This window comes from Embiotoca jacksoni, unplaced genomic scaffold (genome assembly GCF_022577435.1).
Source record: "Embiotoca jacksoni isolate LCO1_2020_lvr unplaced genomic scaffold, fEmbJac1.0.p SCAF_51, whole genome shotgun sequence".
Classification (NCBI taxonomy): domain Eukaryota; kingdom Metazoa; phylum Chordata; class Actinopteri; family Embiotocidae; genus Embiotoca; species Embiotoca jacksoni.
The window spans coordinates 2,066,917-2,086,507 of record NW_027185405.1 but is presented as its reverse complement, the minus strand read 5'-3'; the positions used below and the strand labels follow the sequence as shown (position 1 = coordinate 2,086,507).

The window sequence follows — 19,591 nt, the reverse complement described above, 5'->3', positions numbered from 1 at the left end:
CTGATTCATTTACAAACGCTCCCTCTGGTCTGGGGACCTCAGTCGTTCCCACCGCCGGGCGACCAGGATGTCTTCCATTTATTCTGGGAAACGTCCCATTTCTTCTGCCTTTGCCCTCCAGCTCTCCTTCTGCTGGGCCGAAGGAGGTTTCTCATTTCTACTTGGCACCCACCAACCGGGGAGGTCATGGAGGACTGTGCCTGTTTACGCTGCTGATTAACTCCTCTTAATATCCTAAATCTCAGCCCTTTCTTCCACGAGTCTTAACTCCTGGAAACCTCGCATTCATTACTCACCGTACGAACTCGTGAGGCTCATTGTTTTTGACATATTTTTACAAAAAAAAATTAAACATTGCAGGAATACTCAGACTTCTTGGGAAATTTGCTTGCTTGCCAAGAGTTAGATGAGAAAATATAAACCATCGCCATTTCTGTCAACCAATTACGAGGCTTGAGCAAAGAAGTGATTAGCCTAGCTTAGCTTAAAGTCAGGAAGCAGGGAAACGGCTTTGCACCGTCCAACGTTCACTAATTAACATGCTATATTTCAATCGTTTCATCTGTACAAACTGAGAAGAGTAAAACAATTTTTTTTGGTGCAGATCCATATTAATACCACAAACCAGTTTTGCAACAATATTGTGGGCAAAATAAACAAACAGTGAACAGACGATTTTGATTCTACTTCCGATAGTCAGCCTCTGATTTTCCCAGTGTAACTTATTTAAACTTAAGTTCACACGCGGTCCCACAAAAATTATTGTTTATTAATTCAATTAGACGCTAAAAACTCCTTGTGATCACAAAAAAAATACACTCGGAAACATTTCAAACGAATACAAAATTGACCAGTTCAAGTTTTAAGCAAAATATTTTAAATAACAAAATTTGATTCCAAATTCAACTAAAAAACAAACAATGAGCCTTATCTGCACAGTGTCCTCCTCCCCTGCACTGAAAGACACGTCCTCCTGCCTCACCCGCCTCCCGTCCTTCACCTCTCCGCCTCCTCGTACTGTATCGCAAACTAACGGAGCGACATCCAAACCTCACGTTTTCAAAAAAGCGATTTCCTTCTTTGAGGTTTTTGACCTGCAGTGTTTTCTGAGTTTAAGAGGATGTTCTGATCCAAAAAAAACCTCTCCTCGTATTTACAGCGGTTTACGGAGGATACGATATGTTGTAAATACTGTAGATATAACTCTGTCTGTTGGTGTCTGTCTGTGTGAGTCCGTTGTGAAGTAGGGAAACAGTAGCAGTTTGAACAACAAAAAAAAACTAAAAAAGTACCATGAAAAGAAAGAAATCCCGTCACAGACATGTGGTGTCGGCACCCCGAAAAAAAACCTTGTTCTACCCAAAGAGACGGCGTTTCTTAAATTAAATGAATGATTTTTCCACATTGGTATTAAAACATTTTAAAACGTATTTTCAATCTTATTCAACAACAAAAGAGGGAGACATGTGAGATTTCAAGGTTTCTGAGGGGTGTTGGCGAAGTGTAATGAAAGAGTTCCTCATCTGGTAGCAAATGTGGCAGCGAAGGACTGGACGGTGACGGATCTCTTTCCTTATATGGTCATGTGTCTGAGATGTGACACCCACCAATCATATCGCTCCATCCACATATCCATCAGTCTGTCTGTTGATGTTACTGGTTATTAGAGTCACTGACAATGACGGAAAGGTGTGTGTGTGTGTGTGTGTGTGTAAATAAGTGTGTGTGTGTGTGTGTAGCTGATTGCCACAGTGTGATTTTTCTAAGTGTGGAAAAGAGGAACGTACGAGGTTTGTGTGAGTGTTGAGTCAATGTCTGCATCGAGGGGAAGTGGGTTACTTTCTTTAAGACTTGAAAAGACACGTCGAGTGTCATCTGGATAAATGCGTTGGCCTGATGCAGTGTGATGACCTTACCGCGACCTTTGAGCTTAGCACGACCTTTCCATGGCCTTGACCTTTGGCCTGAGCCGCCGATTAAGCGTTTGGCAGGACGCGCTGTTGAAAGACGAGTCGCAGACTTGGAGCGAAACTCAAAACTGTTTTTTTAAAAGCCACGAACAAAAAGAAATTCGGTGTCACAGCAGATGCTTTTGAATCCGAGATTAACAAATTAAAACAACAGCAGAATTTAGCGTAAAGTTTCAAAGAGACAATCGGTTACGAAACGGGCGGCTGGCGGCATTTGTGATCTCCACATAGGAAAAATTCACCTTTTGTGAGCAAGGTGCCAAATGTTTTATCTTATTGGGACGATCGTGATGTAAACAGTCACAATTCAGTGTACGCAGAAATCAAGTCGTCAGCCGTAGTGCGGTTAACGAACAGTATTTGGTGTGATAATAATAACGGTATTAACGTCACTAGCGAGCTAGACGGACTCGGTTTTTGCTGCGTTTAGTGATCGCTACTCTCCGGGAAAAACTTCCAACAGCAGCCAAACTCCTAATCGCTGACTCGGCCTTTGACCTTCTATGCCTGCTACGAACCCAGTAGTCTTAATTCTTTTCTCTTTGCTTTATACCAAACCGAGAGGAGCCTTCTGTTGATACGGTCAGAGCTGCAGCCACCCGGGTCAACAAGCAGCTGGACTCTGTTTAGTGTCAATGGCTTTTTCAAATGTATTGTTTTGTAGCACTAAGCAACTGACTCCTGGATTTCAGATGTCAGACGGTCCATGAACGCACCAACCAATTGTTCTTTTTATATTCAGCTGAGAATTTGATTTTGATGTTTGTTCTTTCAGATTTGTTCGACCTGTTATCAACTTTTTTGTGTGTTGGACCTGATAAGCGTGCAACAAACAGACCAACATACTTTTCAGTAATTTCACAGTTTTGTTGTAAATACTTTTGCAGGTTCTGTGTTTTGTTTTTTTTAGCTTCTTCTTCAACAACTTTTTGCTGCATTCACCTCCCAAAGACAACGAAGCCAACATAAGTGAGAGAAAACGGTCATTTCTGTTGGTTGGAAATTAAAAACTCGCCCTCCAAACCCAGATATTGGCTCGCTTGAAATCTTAAAGTTTTATCACCAAACCACGTCGTTAAGCTTAAGTTATTGCTCAACTTTGGACTTTGCTGAGCAGAGTTCAAAGACAGGAAGCAGCCGAATCAGATTCAGAGCAGTTTGACCCGGCTGGCTGTGCTGACTGGGCCCTTTGTGTGTGTTCTTATCAAATGCAGTGTGTGCGTGTGTTTGTGTGTGCGATCATTTCACATCATGCCTCATTATAGACAGGAACTAATTTCTTTTATCAAGTGCAGTAGAAAAATTAGGATTTTGAACCAAACTGGGCTGGTTTTCCGAAAAGTGATCTCTCGAGTTTGAGATAAATTTAGGTTCTCTTCAATCAGCTGAAACATACAAACAGCTTCATTATTAGTCATTTCGTATCAGGATTAATGACATGCAAATTATTGAATTAAAGATCAGACCCTTCAACCTTGAATCTGTCCGAATAAAACGATAAAAAGATCTTTTAACTTTTCTTTTTTTTAACTCAATCCTTCTCAAAGTTGTTCCTAGAAGATGAAACAAAGAAGATTTGTCTCTCTTTGAGATGCCAATCAAACACAACATAACACTACACCTGAATGACCGGGTTGGACTCTCTGCCACAGTTTTAAACTGGTTTAAACACGACTAACAGGACGGGAATGACTTTGTATCTGCAGGTGACACAATAATGACATACGGAGTTCCCTAAGGCTCTATTCTGGGTCCTCTTCTGTTCAGCATCGAATCAGATTACAACATGTCACCGTATATTATAAGAAAATGAAGCAAAGAGGATTTTAAAATCTAACTTTGTCTCTGTTTGAGATGCTTTTAGGAAAATCAGCCCTGGCTTGGAGGGGAAGGATGAGTGAGAAGAAGAGTGTTTTGAGGACATGTCGGAAGACATGTTTTAATGCTAACATTGATCTGTAACGTGATGTGTGTTTATATGAAACATGTATGTTTGCTGGGATCAGGGTGGAGGAGACACAAACCCTGATTTGTATCGAGAAAAAGACGCATTCAACTGTGAAAATAAAACTAATGCCGTGGCAACAAGGGCTGTGTCGGGAATATCTATTGAACTGTGACTATTGTATTGTCAGTTTCGTAATAGCTGAAGGAGCCGACTGGCAGCGCCACGCAAAACTTTACGCAGAAGAAAGACGTGTCCGTGAGGTTTCAGTGCTAATCACCGAATTTATGGTCCTACGAGTCGGCCGCCACGAGCTGATGATGTTAAATTGGTTCGGTAAGAGCTAATTAATATTACAAATATATCTTGAGCTGCGCAAATTGCAAACTTCTTACTTTGAGGAAGTTTTACAGGGTTCAAGCTCCTCAGTTGCTTTGAAGACATCTTGATGCTACGAGATCCGAAGACACTTTGGACAACAGTGTACGTCTGACTTTGCGGCAGCCATTTCTGTTGGTCCCTACCGGTTTCATTCATCAACCCCAACCAGCCGCCGTGCTCAAAGATAGCTCCAGAAAGAGATGATTTACCTGGTTTGGTGGGGAAGGACTTGAGCCCTGATCTCAGCCCCATCCTATGAACTATAATGCCCAGTTGACCCAACATCAGTCGACCTTTCTGATGCTCGTCTGGCTCAATGCCCACTAACAAACACAATGACTTTCATAGAGAAAGACAGTCCAGTCTGAAAGGAGAGGCAGCAGTGGGTTTCTACCATCTTTGAAGGTTTTAAAGGTCTAAGTTTTTAAAGGTTTAAGTGAGGAGCCAACATGGTGCCAAAGTTCACCGTCACTGTAAACGTGGAAATGACGGCCGTAAATACTGTCAAGGTTCAAGCTGCACCTTTTTTAATCTGCCTGTATGACTGGTGTATAAAGAGCTGAGAGGTCCAACCACCGAAAATCAGTGTGAACGCGAGGAAAGAAACGAGTGTTCGGTTTCCTTCGTCACTTTTGTAAAATTTAGAGTGAAACTCTGGAGACGTTTGCTGTCTTTGAGAGCTGAGATGGCGCAGCGAGGAAACCAGCTGGATTCGGATACAATTTCTTGTTCCATCTGTCTGGATCTGCTGAAGGATCCGGTGACTCTTTCCTGTGGTCACAGCTACTGTATGAAGTGTATTAAAGACCACTGGGATGAAGAGGACAGGAAGAGAGTCTACAGCTGTCCTCAGTGCAGGAAGACGTTCACACCGAGGCCTGTCCTGGAGAAAAACACCGTGTTGGCAGAGTTAGTGGAGGAGCTGAAGAAGACGGGACTCGGAGCTGCTCCTGCTGATCACTGCTATGCTGGACCTGAAGATGTGGCCTGTGATGTCTGCACTGGGAGGAAGCTGAAAGCCACCAAGTCCTGTTTAGTCTGTCGGGCTTCTTATTGTGAGAAACACCTCCAACCTCATTATGATGCTGCAACATTCAAGAAACACAAGCTGGTGAACCCCTCCAAGAAGCTCCAGGAGAACATCTGCTCTCGTCACGATGAGGTGATGAAGATCTTCTGCCGCACCGATCGGCAGATTATCTGTTATCTCTGTTTAATGGAGGAACATAAAGACCACGACACCGTCTCAGCTGCAGCAGAAAGGACGGAGAAGCAGAAGAAGCTCGAGGGGAGTCGAGGAAACCTCCAGCAGAGAATCAAGAAGCAAGAGAAAGAAGAGCTGCTGCTTCAGCAGGAGGTGGAGGCCATCAACGCCTCCACTGATGAAGCAGTGGAGCACAGCGAGGAGATCTTCACTCAGCTGATCCGCCTCCTCCAGGAAAGAAAAGGAGATGTGAAGCAGAAGGTCAGATCTCAGCAGGAAACCCAAGTGAGTCGAGTCAGAGAGCTTCAGGAGAAGCTGCAGCAGGAGGTCACTGAGCTGAAGAGGAAAGACGGCGAGCTGGAGAAGCTCTCACACACGGAGGATCACGAGTTCCTGCAGAGCTTCTTCTCACTGTCAGCACTCGGAGAGTCCACACACTCATCCAGCAGCAACACTCGGCCTCTCACCTACTTTAAGGAAGTGACAGCAGCTGTGTCACAGACCAGAGATTTACTACAGGACGCTCTGAGGGACGGACGGACAAACATCTCAGAGACTGTTAGTGAAGTGGACGTTTTACTGTCAGGACCAGAACCAAAGACCAGAGATTTACTACAGGACGCTCTGAGGGACGGACGGACAAACATCTCAAAGACTGTTAGTGAAGTGGACGTTTTACTGTCAGGACCAGAACCAAAGACCAGAGCTGAGTTCTTAAGATATTCACGAGAAATCACTCTGGATCCAAACACAGCAAACGAAAATCTGTTATTATCTGAATGGAACAGAAAAGTAATGTCAGTGAATCAAGAACATTCTTATTCTGATGATCCAGACAGATTCACTCGTTGGTGTTTTCAGGTCCTGAGTAGAGAGAGTCTGACTGGACGTTGTTACTGGGAGGTGGAGTGGAGAGGAAGAGGAGGAGGAGGAGGAGTTAGTGTAGCAGTCGCATACAAGAACACCAGCAGAGAAGAGTGGTTTGGATTAAATAACAAATCTTGGTCATTATGTTGTTACCCAGAAGGTTATATATTTTACTACAACAAAGTCCGTACTGAGGTCTCAGGTCCTCCGTCCTCCAGAGTCGGAGTGTACCTGGATCACCCAGCAGGTGTTCTGTCTTTCTACAGGGTCTCTGGAACCATGACTCTCCTCCACAGTGTCCAGACCTCCTTCACTCAGCCGCTCCACGCTGGACTTGGGACATTGAGTTATGGAGACAATGCTAAGTTCATTAAAGTCAAATAGACTGCAGTGATTTCAGTGATTTCAGGAACCACTGGTTAAAATGTGCATTTCAGTGTTTACTTCACTGCACAGAGATCAGCTGTCGGTCCGTCTTCATAGCTGCTGCTTGGACATCTTATCGCTTCTTGTTTTGTTGATGTGTCTCTTTGTTCGGGCGGCGCTCCTTCCTGGAAACTCTCGCTGCTTATGATATTTTTTTATTGACATTTCTCCTCGTGAACATGTGAACATCTGTAAATTGATGTTGAACATAGTTCAATTTCACTGTTATTATTAGCAGAGGCGGTGCTGGAGTCACTGCAGATCAACTTCTAACCAACTTCTGCAGCATTTTATTTAATCAAAAGAGGTTTAATCAACAGTTTGTATTTTTATATTTGTGAGTGAACGTGAAGGACTTTTACTTTTATTTAACTCTTCGGTGCAGATTTGTACTCCAACAGGTTCTTTCTTGTGGATGCAGCTTCATAGTTCTTTTTACAGTTCTTTATAGTTCCTGGAATCGATCTAATCATGTCTACATGTTGATGATCAACAGAGTCCTCTGCAATATGACGACCTTATTTGCTGTTATTAAAATATATGGATGGACTTTTGACTGTTGTGTTCTTTATTTCTTTCGTTTTTTGCTGTTGCTTGTACGGTTTTGTTGAAAAACCAATAAAGTTGACTCAGTTTAAACATCCTATGGCTTCAATGAGTTGTATATGGTACAGCGTGACAGTTTGGAATAAAATGATTTTATATTATAAATAATTCTGGTTTATTTAACCCTTTTGCAAACTTTGAAATATTTCTGTCTGTCTAATTTTTCAATCATTCTGACTGTGTTTATGAATACAGCTTGAATATATCAGACGGTGTGTGTGTGTGTGTATTTTTTAGTATTTCTCAGGTCCTATAAAATGGCTAAAATACATTGAGTACTTTGAGCACAAAAATGTTCCCATTGAAACCCATTAAAACTGCAGTTCTTAAACCCCATTGCCATTTCAGCATAAAATCCTGCATTTAAATCTTTTAGGCTTCATTCTGGAGTCCTGGCTTCAAAATTGTAGTTTTCACTATTTTCCACCAGAAGAAGCCATTTTTAGCTTTATAGTAAATACATGCTATTTTCCTGGTGTCCACTGGGGGCATTGCTGCTGTATGATGGAGCACTGTAGGCCAATGGAGTAAATACATCTAAATAAATTGGTGTGGGTGTATTGATAGGGGTATTAAGAGTATGTGGTGTTTAGGTTTGTATTGAGAAATTAGTGTGTGTGCGAGTGCATGTGTGCATTTAGAGAACTAGAAATTATACTTCACTATATATGCAAGTGTATGTAACTGTATGTACACAGGCGCCGAGAGATCAAGTGATTCTTGTCATTATTTTTCATTCGCTTTCGATGTAGACGTTCAAAGCCTCTGAAAGGAGATACACACCCACTCACGCAGTCCTTCGGGAAATGAACTTTTTTGCACCTTGCAAACGTTAAGTGATAAAAACACAGGGCATTGCGCAGCACCGCAAAGATACAGGTGCAGGAAATACCGAAGCAAAGTCCGACTGCTCTGTTGAGTAGATTTGAAAACATCAGTGGGTTTATGCAGCGGCTGTCACAGACCAAACTCAAACTAACCTATGCAGCTGAGAGGTCAGTTGTTTCCTACCCAGCAAGATGAAGAGAAATTATGCAGTAAAAACAGAGATAATCAAGCAGGACTTTGATGCCTCCAAAACTGAGGATAGCAACACAAAGGATGAGCTCTGTGCTAATGTCTTGTTCCTCTGAGGACTGAACTGAGAGTGGGAAGGACATAGAAGAGACAGTGGAAATCATCCATCGAGCTTTTTGTGGGCATTGCAGTGGAGACGTTAAATCACTGAGTGAAGAAATGTAGATACCACCGACCTGCAGGAAAACGTCGGGCTGCCGATCCCGGCCGGTGTGTGCAGGTCCTGAAGTGAGTCGACCAGCAGCAGGTGGGATGTGCAGAATGGACGAGCTGTTCATGTACACATCTCAAACCCTAAAAAGATTTATTGTGAAAAGTAAATTTGCATTCAAATTGATTTTGTGCTTTTAGCTTTATTTCAAGAGCAAAATAAGGGAAAACTTTGAAAGGTAACGGGAGTAATACAAAATCTAGTCTTCAGCCCCGACAGACTCTCTAGCCCCGGCAGCAACCACAAACTCTCTAGCTGCTAGGGACTCTCCACCCCCCGAGACCCACACCGCAGACGACCTCTCGGAGGCAAGGTACCTCCTGGACAAATTTTATCTGGACGTTCTGGAACCGGATGTTAATGGCCAGTTATTAGGTCTCAGACTAATGGAGTCTGTCGTCTCCTGCCTGTTGGCTATACCGTCTGTTTCAAAGATTTTAAATAACATGAGCAAACTTAGGGCGTGCCTGGAGGGTTTTTTGGGAGATCCCCGCAGTTCTCAAGGGTGGCCAGGTCTTAACCCCCCTACTCTACTCCAGTACCTGTGTCAAGCAGCATCGGACTTAATTGCATCATTGCCCAAGTCGGCTTCAGTAACTCCAGCCTGGGCAGGAGTTCCAGACGCCATTAGGGCCGGGGGGCTTGCCAATCAGATCCTACAAGACAAAGTTGAACCTGGAGAGGGTATTGAAGGAACCCGTCTGGCCTGCTGGGAACCCCCCAGGAGGGGGCAACGTCGTGCTCACCGGTCCAGCCGCTCTGTGGACTTCGTTCCTGTTCCTGTCTCCGGACGGGTCGCCGACGCCGGGCCACAAACGTCCGGCCGGGTCGACGACGCCACCCCTCCCGTTCCTGTCTCTGGGCAGGTCGCTGACACCGGGCCACCAGTTTCCGGCCAGGTCTCCTGCCTCTGGCTGGGTCGACACCACACCTCCACCTCAGCATCCGCAGGGATTCTGTCTTCGCTGTCGACGTCCTCCAGCTCAGCGTCCGGAAGGGTTCCGCATTCGCATTCAGTCCATACTTCCTCGAGGTCGTCCTCCACATAGGTTCCTCAAGTCTGTCCTGCTTCGTGGTCGTCCTCCGGAGAGGTCAATCAAGTCTGTCCTGGCTTTGTGGTTGTCCTGCCCAGAGGTCACTCAAGTCTGTCCTGGCTTTGTGGTTGTCCTCCAGAGAGGTCACTCAAGTCTGTCCTGCCCCGTGGCCATCCTCCGTCCACCTAAGATTCCTTTCTCGTTGTCCTCTGTTGTTGTGGTCCTCCGGACCCCCTCCATCCACCCGGTCCAGTCGGGTCGCCGAGAGGTTATTGTGGTGTGCCATGTGGTTTTTGTTTTGGTCTGTATTTCTCCACTTCCTGTCTCCAGTAACCTCCCATGGCCACGCCCCTGATCATTCTGAGCAGCTGCTGACAATCCAGCTGATCACCACCTGTAGGTTGACACACCGGTTCTTCATCCCACGAATCACCTCCCGACACTATATCAACCCTGGTCCTGCAGTCCTGAGGTGTCGGTCCATAATGTCTGCTACGTCCACTCACCCGCAACCTGTCGCCAGTGCTACCAGCCATCTGTCCTGTCCTGTCCTGTCCTGTAGTCTTGCCGTGGACTACCTCTATCCTGCATGCTACCCTGTGTCGGACCTCGGGAAACCACACACTCTATCCAGCCTGCTAGCCTGCTTCGGACTCATCCTCCACCAGTAAATAAAGACTGTTCTGTTCCTGAACTCGATTTTGGGTCCAATCCTGCTGCACCACATAACACTGTGGATCCCAACTTCGTCCTGCTGGGGCAGCAAGGGTGCATGACGGCGTTTAACTGAAGGAAAATCAACGGCGGATCTCAACTGCTGGCCTCAAAGTTCAACAGTAAACTGAGTTATATGACCCTGTCGAACAGAGTTAATTTTAAGTAGTTTAAAATTAGTTTCTTTCCTTTAATGAACTTAATGTTCATTCTTATGTAAGGTTTGGATCATTGACCTTCATGACTGCTTAGTATTATTCATGTTAAAACAACTATTCTTGAGAACACCGGATGTTTGAGAGCGTTTCGTCTTCATCGGAGGGACAACGTGGCTCTTTTTTATGTATTTACGTTGATGGAAGCTCACGCTGGTCGGCATCTCGACGTGTGTGAGTTCACAGAGTTAGAAAAGTTTTTGGAAAACAGTCTGCAGTGACATATAACACATGAAAACCTGCCTGATCGTTCTTTACCTAAAAATCACCCGGCTTAAAGGTGCGACGTACAATTTAAGTCTACTTGTAATACCACTTTGTACGTTAATCAAACACAACATAACACTACACCACCTGAATGACCGGGTCGGACTCTGCCAGTTTTAAACTGGTTTAAACCCGACTAACAGGACGGGAACGACTTTGTGTCTGCAGGTGACACAATAATGACATGCGGAGTTCCCCAAGGCTCTATTCTGGGTCCTCTTCTGTTCAGCATCGACTCAGATTACAACATGTCACCGTATATTATAAGAAAATGAAGCAAAGAGGATTTTAAAATCTAACTTTGTCTCTGTTTGAGATGCTTTTAGGAAAATCAGCCCTGGCTTGGAGGGGAAGGATGAGTGAGAAGAAGAGTGTTTTGAGGACATGTCGGAAGACATGTTTTAATGCTAGCATTGATCTGTAACGTGATGTTTGCTGGGATCAGGGTGGAGGAGACACAAACCCTGATTTGTATCGAGAAAAAGACGCATTCAACTGTGAAAATAAAACTAATGCTGTGGCAACAAGGGCTGTGTCGGGAATATCTATTGAACTGTGACTATTGTATTGTCAGTTTCGTAATAGCTGAAGGAGCCGACTGGCAGCGCCACGCAAAACCTTACGCAGAAGAAAGACGTGTCCGTGAGGTTTCAGTGCTAATCACCGAATTTATGGTCCTACGAGTCGGCTGCCACGAGCTGATGATGTTAAATTGGTTTGGTAAGAGCTAATTAATATTACAAATATATCTTGAGCCGCGCAAATTGCAAATTGGTATAAGCACGTAAAAAAAAGTCCTTTGCACTGCACCGAAATGCTAATGTCACTGAAAACATCAGAAACAAAGCTGGAGTGAGTGGTTACAGTCTAGATTCAGGTTTGTGACGTACTGAGAGTTTCAAGTATTGAGTTGATGTGAAAGCATGAAAAACAACAAAATATTGAGGTTTTAGCTCGACGGCAACAAAACTGTTCTTCACTATGAGGCTAAAAGTGTTTGGACGACCGCGACCACTTCTTACTTTGGGGAAGTTTTACAGGGTTTGAGCTCCTCAGTTGCTTTGAAGACATCTTGATGCTACGAGATCCGAAGACACTTTGGACAACAGTGTACGTCTGACTTTGCGGCAGCCATTTCTGTTGGTCCCTACCGGTTTCATTCATCAACCCCAACCAGCCGCCGTGCTCAAAGATAGCTCCAGAAAGAGATGATTTACCTGGTTTGGTGGGGAAGGACTTGAGCCCTGATCTCAGCCCCATCCTATGAACTATAATGCCCAGTTGACCCAACATCAGTCGATCTTTCTGATGCTCGTCTGGCTCAATGCCCACTAACAAACACAATGACTTTCATAGAGAAAGACAGTCCAGTCTGAAAGGAGAGGCAGCAGTGGGTTTCTACCATCTTTGAAGGTTTTAAAGGTCTAAGTTTTTAAAGGTTTTAGTGAGGAGCCAACATGGTGCCAAAGTTCACCGTCACTGTAAACGTGGAAATGACGGCCGTAAATACTGTCAAGGTTCAAGCTGCACCTTTTTTAATCTGCCTGTATGACTGGTGTATAAAGAGCTGAGAGGTCCAACCACCGAAAATCAGTGTGAACGCGAGGAAAGAAACGAGTGTTCGGTTTCCTTCGTCACTTTTGTAAAATTTAGAGTGAAACTCTGGAGACGTTTGCTGTCTTTGAGAGCTGAGATGGCGCAGCGAGGAAACCAGCTGGATTCAGATAAAATTTCTTGTTCCATCTGTCTGGATCTGCTGAAGGATCCGGTGACTCTTTCCTGTGGTCACAGCTACTGTATGAAGTGTATTAAAGACCACTGGGATGAAGAGGACAGGAAGAGAGTCTACAGCTGTCCTCAGTGCAGGAAGACGTTCACACCGAGGCCTGTCCTGGAGAAAAACACCGTGTTGGCAGAGTTAGTGGAGGAGCTGAAGAAGACGGGACTCGGAGCTGCTCCTGCTGATCACTGCTATGCTGGACCTGAAGATGTGGCCTGTGATGTCTGCACTGGGAGGAAGCTGAAAGCCACCAAGTCCTGTTTAGTCTGTCGGGCTTCTTATTGTGAGAAACACCTCCAACCTCATTATGATGCTGCAACATTCAAGAAACACAAGCTGGTGAACCCCTCCAAGAAGCTCCAGGAGAACATCTGCTCTCGTCACGATGAGGTGATGAAGATCTTCTGCCGCACCGATCGGCAGATTATCTGTTATCTCTGTTTAATGGAGGAACATAAAGACCACGACACCGTCTCAGCTGCAGCAGAAAGGACGGAGAAGCAGAAGGAGCTCGAGGGGAGTCGAGGAAACCTCCAGCAGAGAATCAAGAAGCAAGAGAAAGAAGAGCTGCTGCTTCAGCAGGAGGTGGAGGACATCAACGCCTCCGCTGATGAAGCAGTGGAGCACAGCGAGGAGATCTTCACCCAGCTGATGCGCGATGTGAAGCAGAAGGTCAGATCTCAGCAGGAAACCCAAGTGAGTCGAGTCAGAGAGCTTCAGGAGAAGCTGCAGCAGGAGGTCGCTGAGCTGAAGAGGAAAGACGGCGAGCTGGAGAAGCTCTCACACACGGAGGATCACGAGTTCCTGCAGAGCTTCTCCTCACTGTCAGCACTCGGAGAGTCCACACACTCATCCAGCAGCAACACTCGGCCTCTCACCTACTTTAAGGAAGTGACAGCAGCTGTGTCACAGACCAGAGATTTACTACAGGACGCTCTGAGGGACGGACGGACAAACATCTCAAAGACTGTTAGTGGAGTGGACGTTTTACTGTCAGAACCACAACCAAAGACCAGAGATTTACTACAGGACGCTCTGAGGGACGGACGGACAAACATCTCAGAGACTGTTAGTGAAGTGGACGTTTTACTGTCAGGACCAGAACCAAAGACCAGGGATGAGTTCTTAATATATTCACGAGAAATCATTTTGGATCCAAACACAGCACACAGAAAGCTGTTATTATCTGAAGGGAACAGAAAAGTAACATTTATGGATCAAGAACAATCTTATTCTGATGATCCAGACAGATTCACTCGTTGGTGGTTTCAGGTCCTGAGTAGAGAGAGTCTGACTGGACGTTGTTACTGGGAGGTGGAGAGGAGAGGAAGAGGAGTTAATGTAGCAGTCGCATACAAGAACACCAGCAGAGCAGAGTGGTTTGGATTAAATAACAAATCTTGGTCATTATGTTGTTACCCAGAAGGTTATATATTTTACTACAACAAAGTCTGTACTACCGTCTCAGGTCCTCCGTCCTCCAGAGTCGGAGTGTACCTGGATCACCCAGCAGGTATTCTGTCTTTCTACAGCGTCTCTAAAACCATGACTCTCCTCCACAGAGTCCAGACCTCCTTCACTCAGCGGCTCCACGCTGGACTTGGTTTATATGATTCTGGATCCACTGCAGAGTTCATTAAAGTCAAATAGACTGCAGTGATTTCAGTGATTTCAGGAACTGCTGGTTAAAATGTGTATTTGGCTTGTGGCTGCAGCTTTATAGTTCTTTTTACGGTTCTTCATAGTTCTTTATAGTTCCTGGAGTCTATTTAATCATGTCTACATGTTGATGATTGACAAGAGTCCTCTGCAATATGACGAGTTGCGTCTTCTGCGCCACATTCACGCTGAAATTGTATGAAGAGAAATAAAGTAAAACCTGGAAGAATTACTGAAATGTCTGAGTTTTATTTGGATTAAAAAGTTTGGAATGTTTGGTTATACATGAAAATATGTGACACACACACACACACACACACACACACACCATTGCCGTCATTAAACTGGTACAAAACCGCTCCAAAAGGTCCAAAACATCTCGCGGAACATTTTCTCGGATGATTTGCCTCCAAATTAGAAGTGATGACACATACAATTAGAAACTTACTGAAAAATCCAACCTCACTGATTTAAAGTGGGACAACTTAGAAAAACAAAATAAAAAGAGAGATTTCCTTCTGTGAATTGAAACCGACGGCTGCCTTCAAACTCATGGGTTCATTACTCGATGGTGATAAAAGGCCTGTTTACTTCAAATCAGCATTTTATGTCCTCCAGTTGTTTAGCATCCAAATACAAAGCACAAACTTTAACCCCAACTCCTTTCACAACTGTCTAATAACTGTATGATCTGCTTTGGTTTTTTTTGTTTTGTTATATTTACTTCCATAAAACAGCCTTTAAAAGCTGTAGGACACGTATGCACCATACACATGGAAAATAAACTTCTTTTAGTAGACGTAGATTATTTCTTTCTTTTCGTGACACTGAAGACACTTCTGCACCTGTTACAGTTTTTTAAGGCTCGACCGAGTAAACATATTATATCACCGTAATTTTTCAGACTTTAATTATCTCGCAGTGCAAAAAGCAGCAGCAAATAAAACTATAAAACTGAACATCATCACAGACGCTCAGAATTACATCAAAAAGTTCTGTTAAAAACTCACGTATTCAGTTTAAATCTGAACATGTTGGTCAGCTTTTTAATTAACGGTTCTTATCTTCCAATCACCGGCTTCATCGCTGCTAATTCGTTTTATGTATTTACGTTGATGGAAGCTCACGCTGGTCGGCATCTCGACGTGTGTGAGTTCACAGAGTTAGAAAAGCTTTTGGAAAACAGTCTGCAGTGACATATAACACATGAAAACCTGCTTGATCGTTCTTTACCTAAAAATCACCCGGTTTAAAGGTGCGACGTACAATTTAAGTCTACTTGTAATACCACTTTGTACGTTAGGTGGCGACAGTGAGTCACTGTAACGTCCGGTATGGCCTCAGTCCACAGTTAGTTAGCAGTTGGCTAAATTTAGATTGTGTGGAGTTGATGGACAGGTGTACAGTTCAGCCGATAGTTCACATTATAGTTCGCTTATCTCCTCTTTTAGCAAAACTGTAGTTATAATAAAACAGCCACACATATCGCCATCATTTGAAATGTTTTTTAGTACAGTTTATGCCGTCATCAGCGTCGCTAAAGATCCATATTGAATTTCCCAAGCGAGGTCAGTAAGCCGAGATGTCTTGAGACAGTTTCTCAGATTACGGAGCACTACGAGTGAAAAGCATCCAGGAACCTCAGACAGGAAACAAACTCTCCACATCGCTCAGGTTGGATTCAGTCTCGTCTTCTCTGACTTGGTAAACTGTTCAACATAAACTCTGTTACACACCTGCATCAGATACCTGATCTAAAAAGTGTCTCCTTGATGCAGATGTTCAACCCACATCAGATTTTTCCATCACTCCTCATTACTTGATGTGAACCAATTCCTTTGAACCGATTTAATGTATTTCCACGAGTGAAGAGCGAAAACAGTTAAGCTTTTTTCAAGAGTCCAAACAGAGTCAGTAAAAAAGGACAAAAGTCAGATCCAGTCCAGGTGGAGCGTAAAGACAAAAAAAACACAAAAAAATCACAACAGGTCGACGGCGAGAGGAAAATCAACCACACGAGATATCTGTCTTTATGGCAGCACATGTCCATCCAGTTGTCAGTCGTCGCGACAACAGATCCAGTTGTCAGTCGTCGCGACAACAGATCCAGTTGTCAGTCGTCACGACGACAGATTCTGTCCTTAGTCGTCATGACAACAGATCCCATCCTTGGTTGACATGAACACAGATCCAGTCCTCAGTCGTCACGACAACAGATCCGGTCATCAGTCGTCACGACAACAGATCCGGTCCTCAGTCGTCACGACAACAGATTCTGTCCTTAGTCGTCATGACAACAGATCCCATCCTTGGTTGTCATGAACACAGATCCAGTCCTCGGTCGTCATGACAACAGACCCGGTCCTCAGTCGTCATGGCAACAGATCCGGTCCTCAGTCGTCATGGCAACAGATCCGGTCCTCAGTCGTCATGACAACAGATCCGGTCCTCGGTCGCCATGACAACAGATCCGGTCCTCGGTCGCCATGACAACAGATCTGGTCCTCAGTCGCCATGACAACAGATCCGGTCCTCAGTCGTCACGGCAACAGATCCGGTCCTCAGTCGTCATGACAACAGTTCCGGTCCTCAGTTGTCACGACAACAGATCCGGTCCTCAGTCGTCATGGCAACAGATCCGGTCCTCAGTTGTCATGGCAACAGATCCGGTCCTCAGTTGTCATGACAACAGATCCGGTCCTCAGTCGCCATGACAACAGATCCGGTCCTCAGTCGCCATGACAACAGATCTGGTCCTCGGTCGTCATGACAACAGTCAGTCAGCAGACACCTCAGAGTTCCTGCTTCTCCAAATTAGTGACCAAACCACCGATAAAAACTGAAGGTTCATTGTTCTACAAACAACACTGAACCATATTCATGTGCGTCCACGTGCGCTCGACGAACACTCGACAGGTCGGGAAGTTTCCAGTTCAAACTCCCGTTTAACAGAGCAGAGGCAAACGTTTTTAGCTTTTTACTCCCAACGGCCGTTTGAGGATTTCCTGGTCAGGCTAATGAAATGTAGTTTTTAGGCACGATCCCACGCTTCCCGCTCACAACTCCCAAAATCCACCGCTCATCTACAGACTCCACCTGTGTGATGATGTCACCAACCTGCAGAGGAAGACGCAAAGAGAGGAGATCTGTCAGGAACCCAGACATGTTGTTTGGTTGTATTTTGATGAGAATGACACAAACTTTAATGTGAGAATCGACAGAATTGACTTTCTTTTGGCCTAAATTTATAAACTTCTTGTCTCTACTCGTCACACACCTTCAACGTGAGCTCGTCCCCGCTCTCCGCTGTGAAGTCGAACAGAGCCTTGGCCACTCCTTTAACCTCTGGCTGCTGGCCTGTGATTGGCTGAGCTGGAAGACAAGAACAGGAAGTCACGGTCACCGTGTAGGAAACGGGTCAAAGAGGCGCGTTTGTATATATTTTTTCTATTATTGGATTACACGTCTAAAAACGTTGAGTTGTACCTTGGCAGCGCTGTGTGAAGGCGGCGGGGTAAAGACCCTCCCTCCCGTCCACCCGTCCTCTCCGCCAATCGGCGTCAACGCGCTCCGTCACTCGGATCAGCTCCCCCTTGTGGAAGGACAGATCCTCTGCGGTCTGACCGGGGAAGTCAAACAGAGCCACGGCCCACTCCTCTGCCTGCTCTCACACACACACACACACACACACACAGTTCATCAGATAACTATTTAACAGACCAATCAGGGTAAAACAATAAGAAATCTGACCATAAATTAACTTTAAATAATTTACCGAATACACAGTAAATACCAATAATATATATTTATATTACATGATCTGATAGTTTTGGTTTGATTCAGGACAAGCCGTTAAAAACGGTCTCACCTCTGCGTCGGAGCTTTGTGAGGTCTTTGGTGCTGCTGAGGGAATAAATGAAAAACTAAATTAGCTTTTTATCTAAAGGTGAGAAAACGTTTCTGTTGTGACAAGTTTTAAATCGATGTGCGGATAAAAATGAGACGAGGACGAACTGGTTGAAGTTTAATCAGGCTGTTTGTGTCGCATAAATTTGTTATAGAAATGTGTTGAGATGTAAATTAACGCCACAGTAAAAGCCTGTCATGCTATTGGCTAAAATATGTTCCAGCAGGCTCGCACGTTAGTGGTTAGCTTCAGGAAGCTAATGAGCATCCAAATAAAAGAGTCAAATCTTTTTTCTTTAATCGTAGAAATGTTTAATGAGCAGCGGAAAAGGAGCTAACTTCACGTCGTCCTCTCGGCTCACCACAACTTTCCACCGCCGCCGCGTCACTCGACTCCGGTTCGACCGTTTCCCCCGGCGACGCGGCCATCAGCGGGAGGGGCTCCGCCACCTCTGCGAAGTTCAGGGGGAAGATTCCGATTCGCCCGTGGATCTGGCCCCGCCCCCACTCCTGCCCGATGAGCTCCAGGAGGGCGATGACGTCGCCCTGGGAGAAGGTGAGCTCGTCGTCCTCCTCGCCCTCGTAGTCGAACACGGCGACGCAGCGAGGGCCGCTGCAGAGACACGAACACGCGGTGAGTCGGACAAACAGCTGGAGGTCAGCGTTCGGTTGTAGTCGGTGTGTTTCGGCGCGTCTCACCTGACGGGAGGAGCGTCCGGCTGCTCCTTCTGCTCCGCCGGCTGAACGGGCAGAATCGACTGAAACACGAAGGAAACACGGAAATCGTGAACATGTATCCTGTAAAATCGAAGGTCACGTTGTTTTCGGGCGTCCTGGTAACGACACAACATCTCCACATTCATTTCTACAAAACCTAAACTACATTTTTAAAGACATACTTCAGGTCTGACTTCAGTTATGACGGACAGTCATCTAAAGACGCCGGGCAGATTCATCTGGCTGCAGCCGTACCTGAGACTCTGATAGGCCGAGGTCCTCCAAACCGGGTTTTGATTGGCCGTCCCGATCCAGGACGGGCTCTGGTTGGGTGTCCAGGTCCAGCAGACACTGAGACGGGTTGACGAGAGGCGTGACGGCGGTTTGACCCCTCCCTTCATCCGGGGGCTGCTCAGAGGGGGAGGGGCTTGGGTCGTCCAGGACGATCAGAACTTCCTGCTTCTGAGACAGGAAGTTAGAAAAAGTGAGGACTAAAATCTACAGCAGTTTCTGTTTGAATGTGTGTGTGTGTGTGTGTGTGTGTGTGTGTGTGTGTGTGTGTGTGTGTGTGCGCGTGCGCGTACCACGTAGCTGTCATAGAGAGGGTGTCCA

At 45.3% G+C, this 19,591-nt stretch overlaps 3 protein-coding genes across 5 annotated transcripts in view; 2 read left to right on the top strand and 1 right to left on the bottom strand.

Annotated features, from left to right (window-relative positions):
- Window positions 1–4,915: 4,915 nt before the first annotated feature.
- On the top strand, window positions 4,916–7,427 carry LOC138211905 (tripartite motif-containing protein 16-like). Its single transcript, XM_069172091.1, has one exon. It carries the CDS (start codon window positions 4,982–4,984, stop codon window positions 6,749–6,751), a length of 1,770 nt encoding a protein of 589 aa, XP_069028192.1. The 5' UTR covers window positions 4,916–4,981; the 3' UTR covers window positions 6,752–7,427.
- Window positions 7,428–12,368: 4,941 nt separating this feature from the next.
- Window positions 12,369–14,367, top strand: LOC138211911 (E3 ubiquitin/ISG15 ligase TRIM25-like). Of its 3 annotated transcripts, none has more exons than XM_069172107.1 (2): window positions 12,369–13,654; window positions 13,754–14,367. In XM_069172107.1, the coding sequence occupies exons 1-2, from the start codon at window positions 12,611–12,613 to the stop codon at window positions 14,345–14,347; spliced, it is 1,638 nt and encodes a 545-aa protein (XP_069028208.1). In that variant the 5' UTR covers window positions 12,369–12,610; the 3' UTR covers window positions 14,348–14,367. The 3 variants fall into 3 exon arrangements, with proteins under 3 accessions (XP_069028208.1, XP_069028207.1, XP_069028206.1); XM_069172106.1 differs by having other exon boundaries at window positions 12,369–13,666; window positions 13,763–14,367; XM_069172105.1 differs by having other exon boundaries at window positions 12,369–13,701; window positions 13,795–14,367.
- A 218-nt stretch (window positions 14,368–14,585) lies between these two features.
- LOC138211910 (SH3 domain-containing protein 19-like) overlaps window positions 14,586–19,591 on the bottom strand; it is a 16,331-nt gene continuing 11,325 nt past the window's right edge. Inside the window, 8 exon segments of the mRNA XM_069172104.1 lie at window positions 14,586–17,473; window positions 17,634–17,728; window positions 17,843–18,017; window positions 18,225–18,259; window positions 18,625–18,875; window positions 18,962–19,020; window positions 19,235–19,441; window positions 19,564–19,591. The exon segment at window positions 19,564–19,591 is cut by the window's right edge and continues 258 nt beyond it. Coding sequence (XP_069028205.1) covers window positions 17,366–17,473; window positions 17,634–17,728; window positions 17,843–18,017; window positions 18,225–18,259; window positions 18,625–18,875; window positions 18,962–19,020; window positions 19,235–19,441; window positions 19,564–19,591 — 958 coding nt within the window. The 3' untranslated portion in view covers window positions 14,586–17,365.

What these genes read in the sequence shown, in the direction of transcription:
- LOC138211911 (XM_069172105.1), top strand. Translation starts at nt 12,611, where the DNA reads ATGGCGCAGCGAGGAAACCAGCTGGATTCAGATAAAATTTCTTGTTCC. An exon ending in GTTTTACTGTCAGAACCACA is followed by an intron (nt 13,702 to 13,794) that starts ACCAAAGACCAG and finishes TTTACTGTCAGG; the next exon opens with ACCAGAACCAAAGACCAGGG.
- LOC138211905 (XM_069172091.1), top strand. Translation starts at nt 4,982, where the DNA reads ATGGCGCAGCGAGGAAACCAGCTGGATTCGGATACAATTTCTTGTTCC.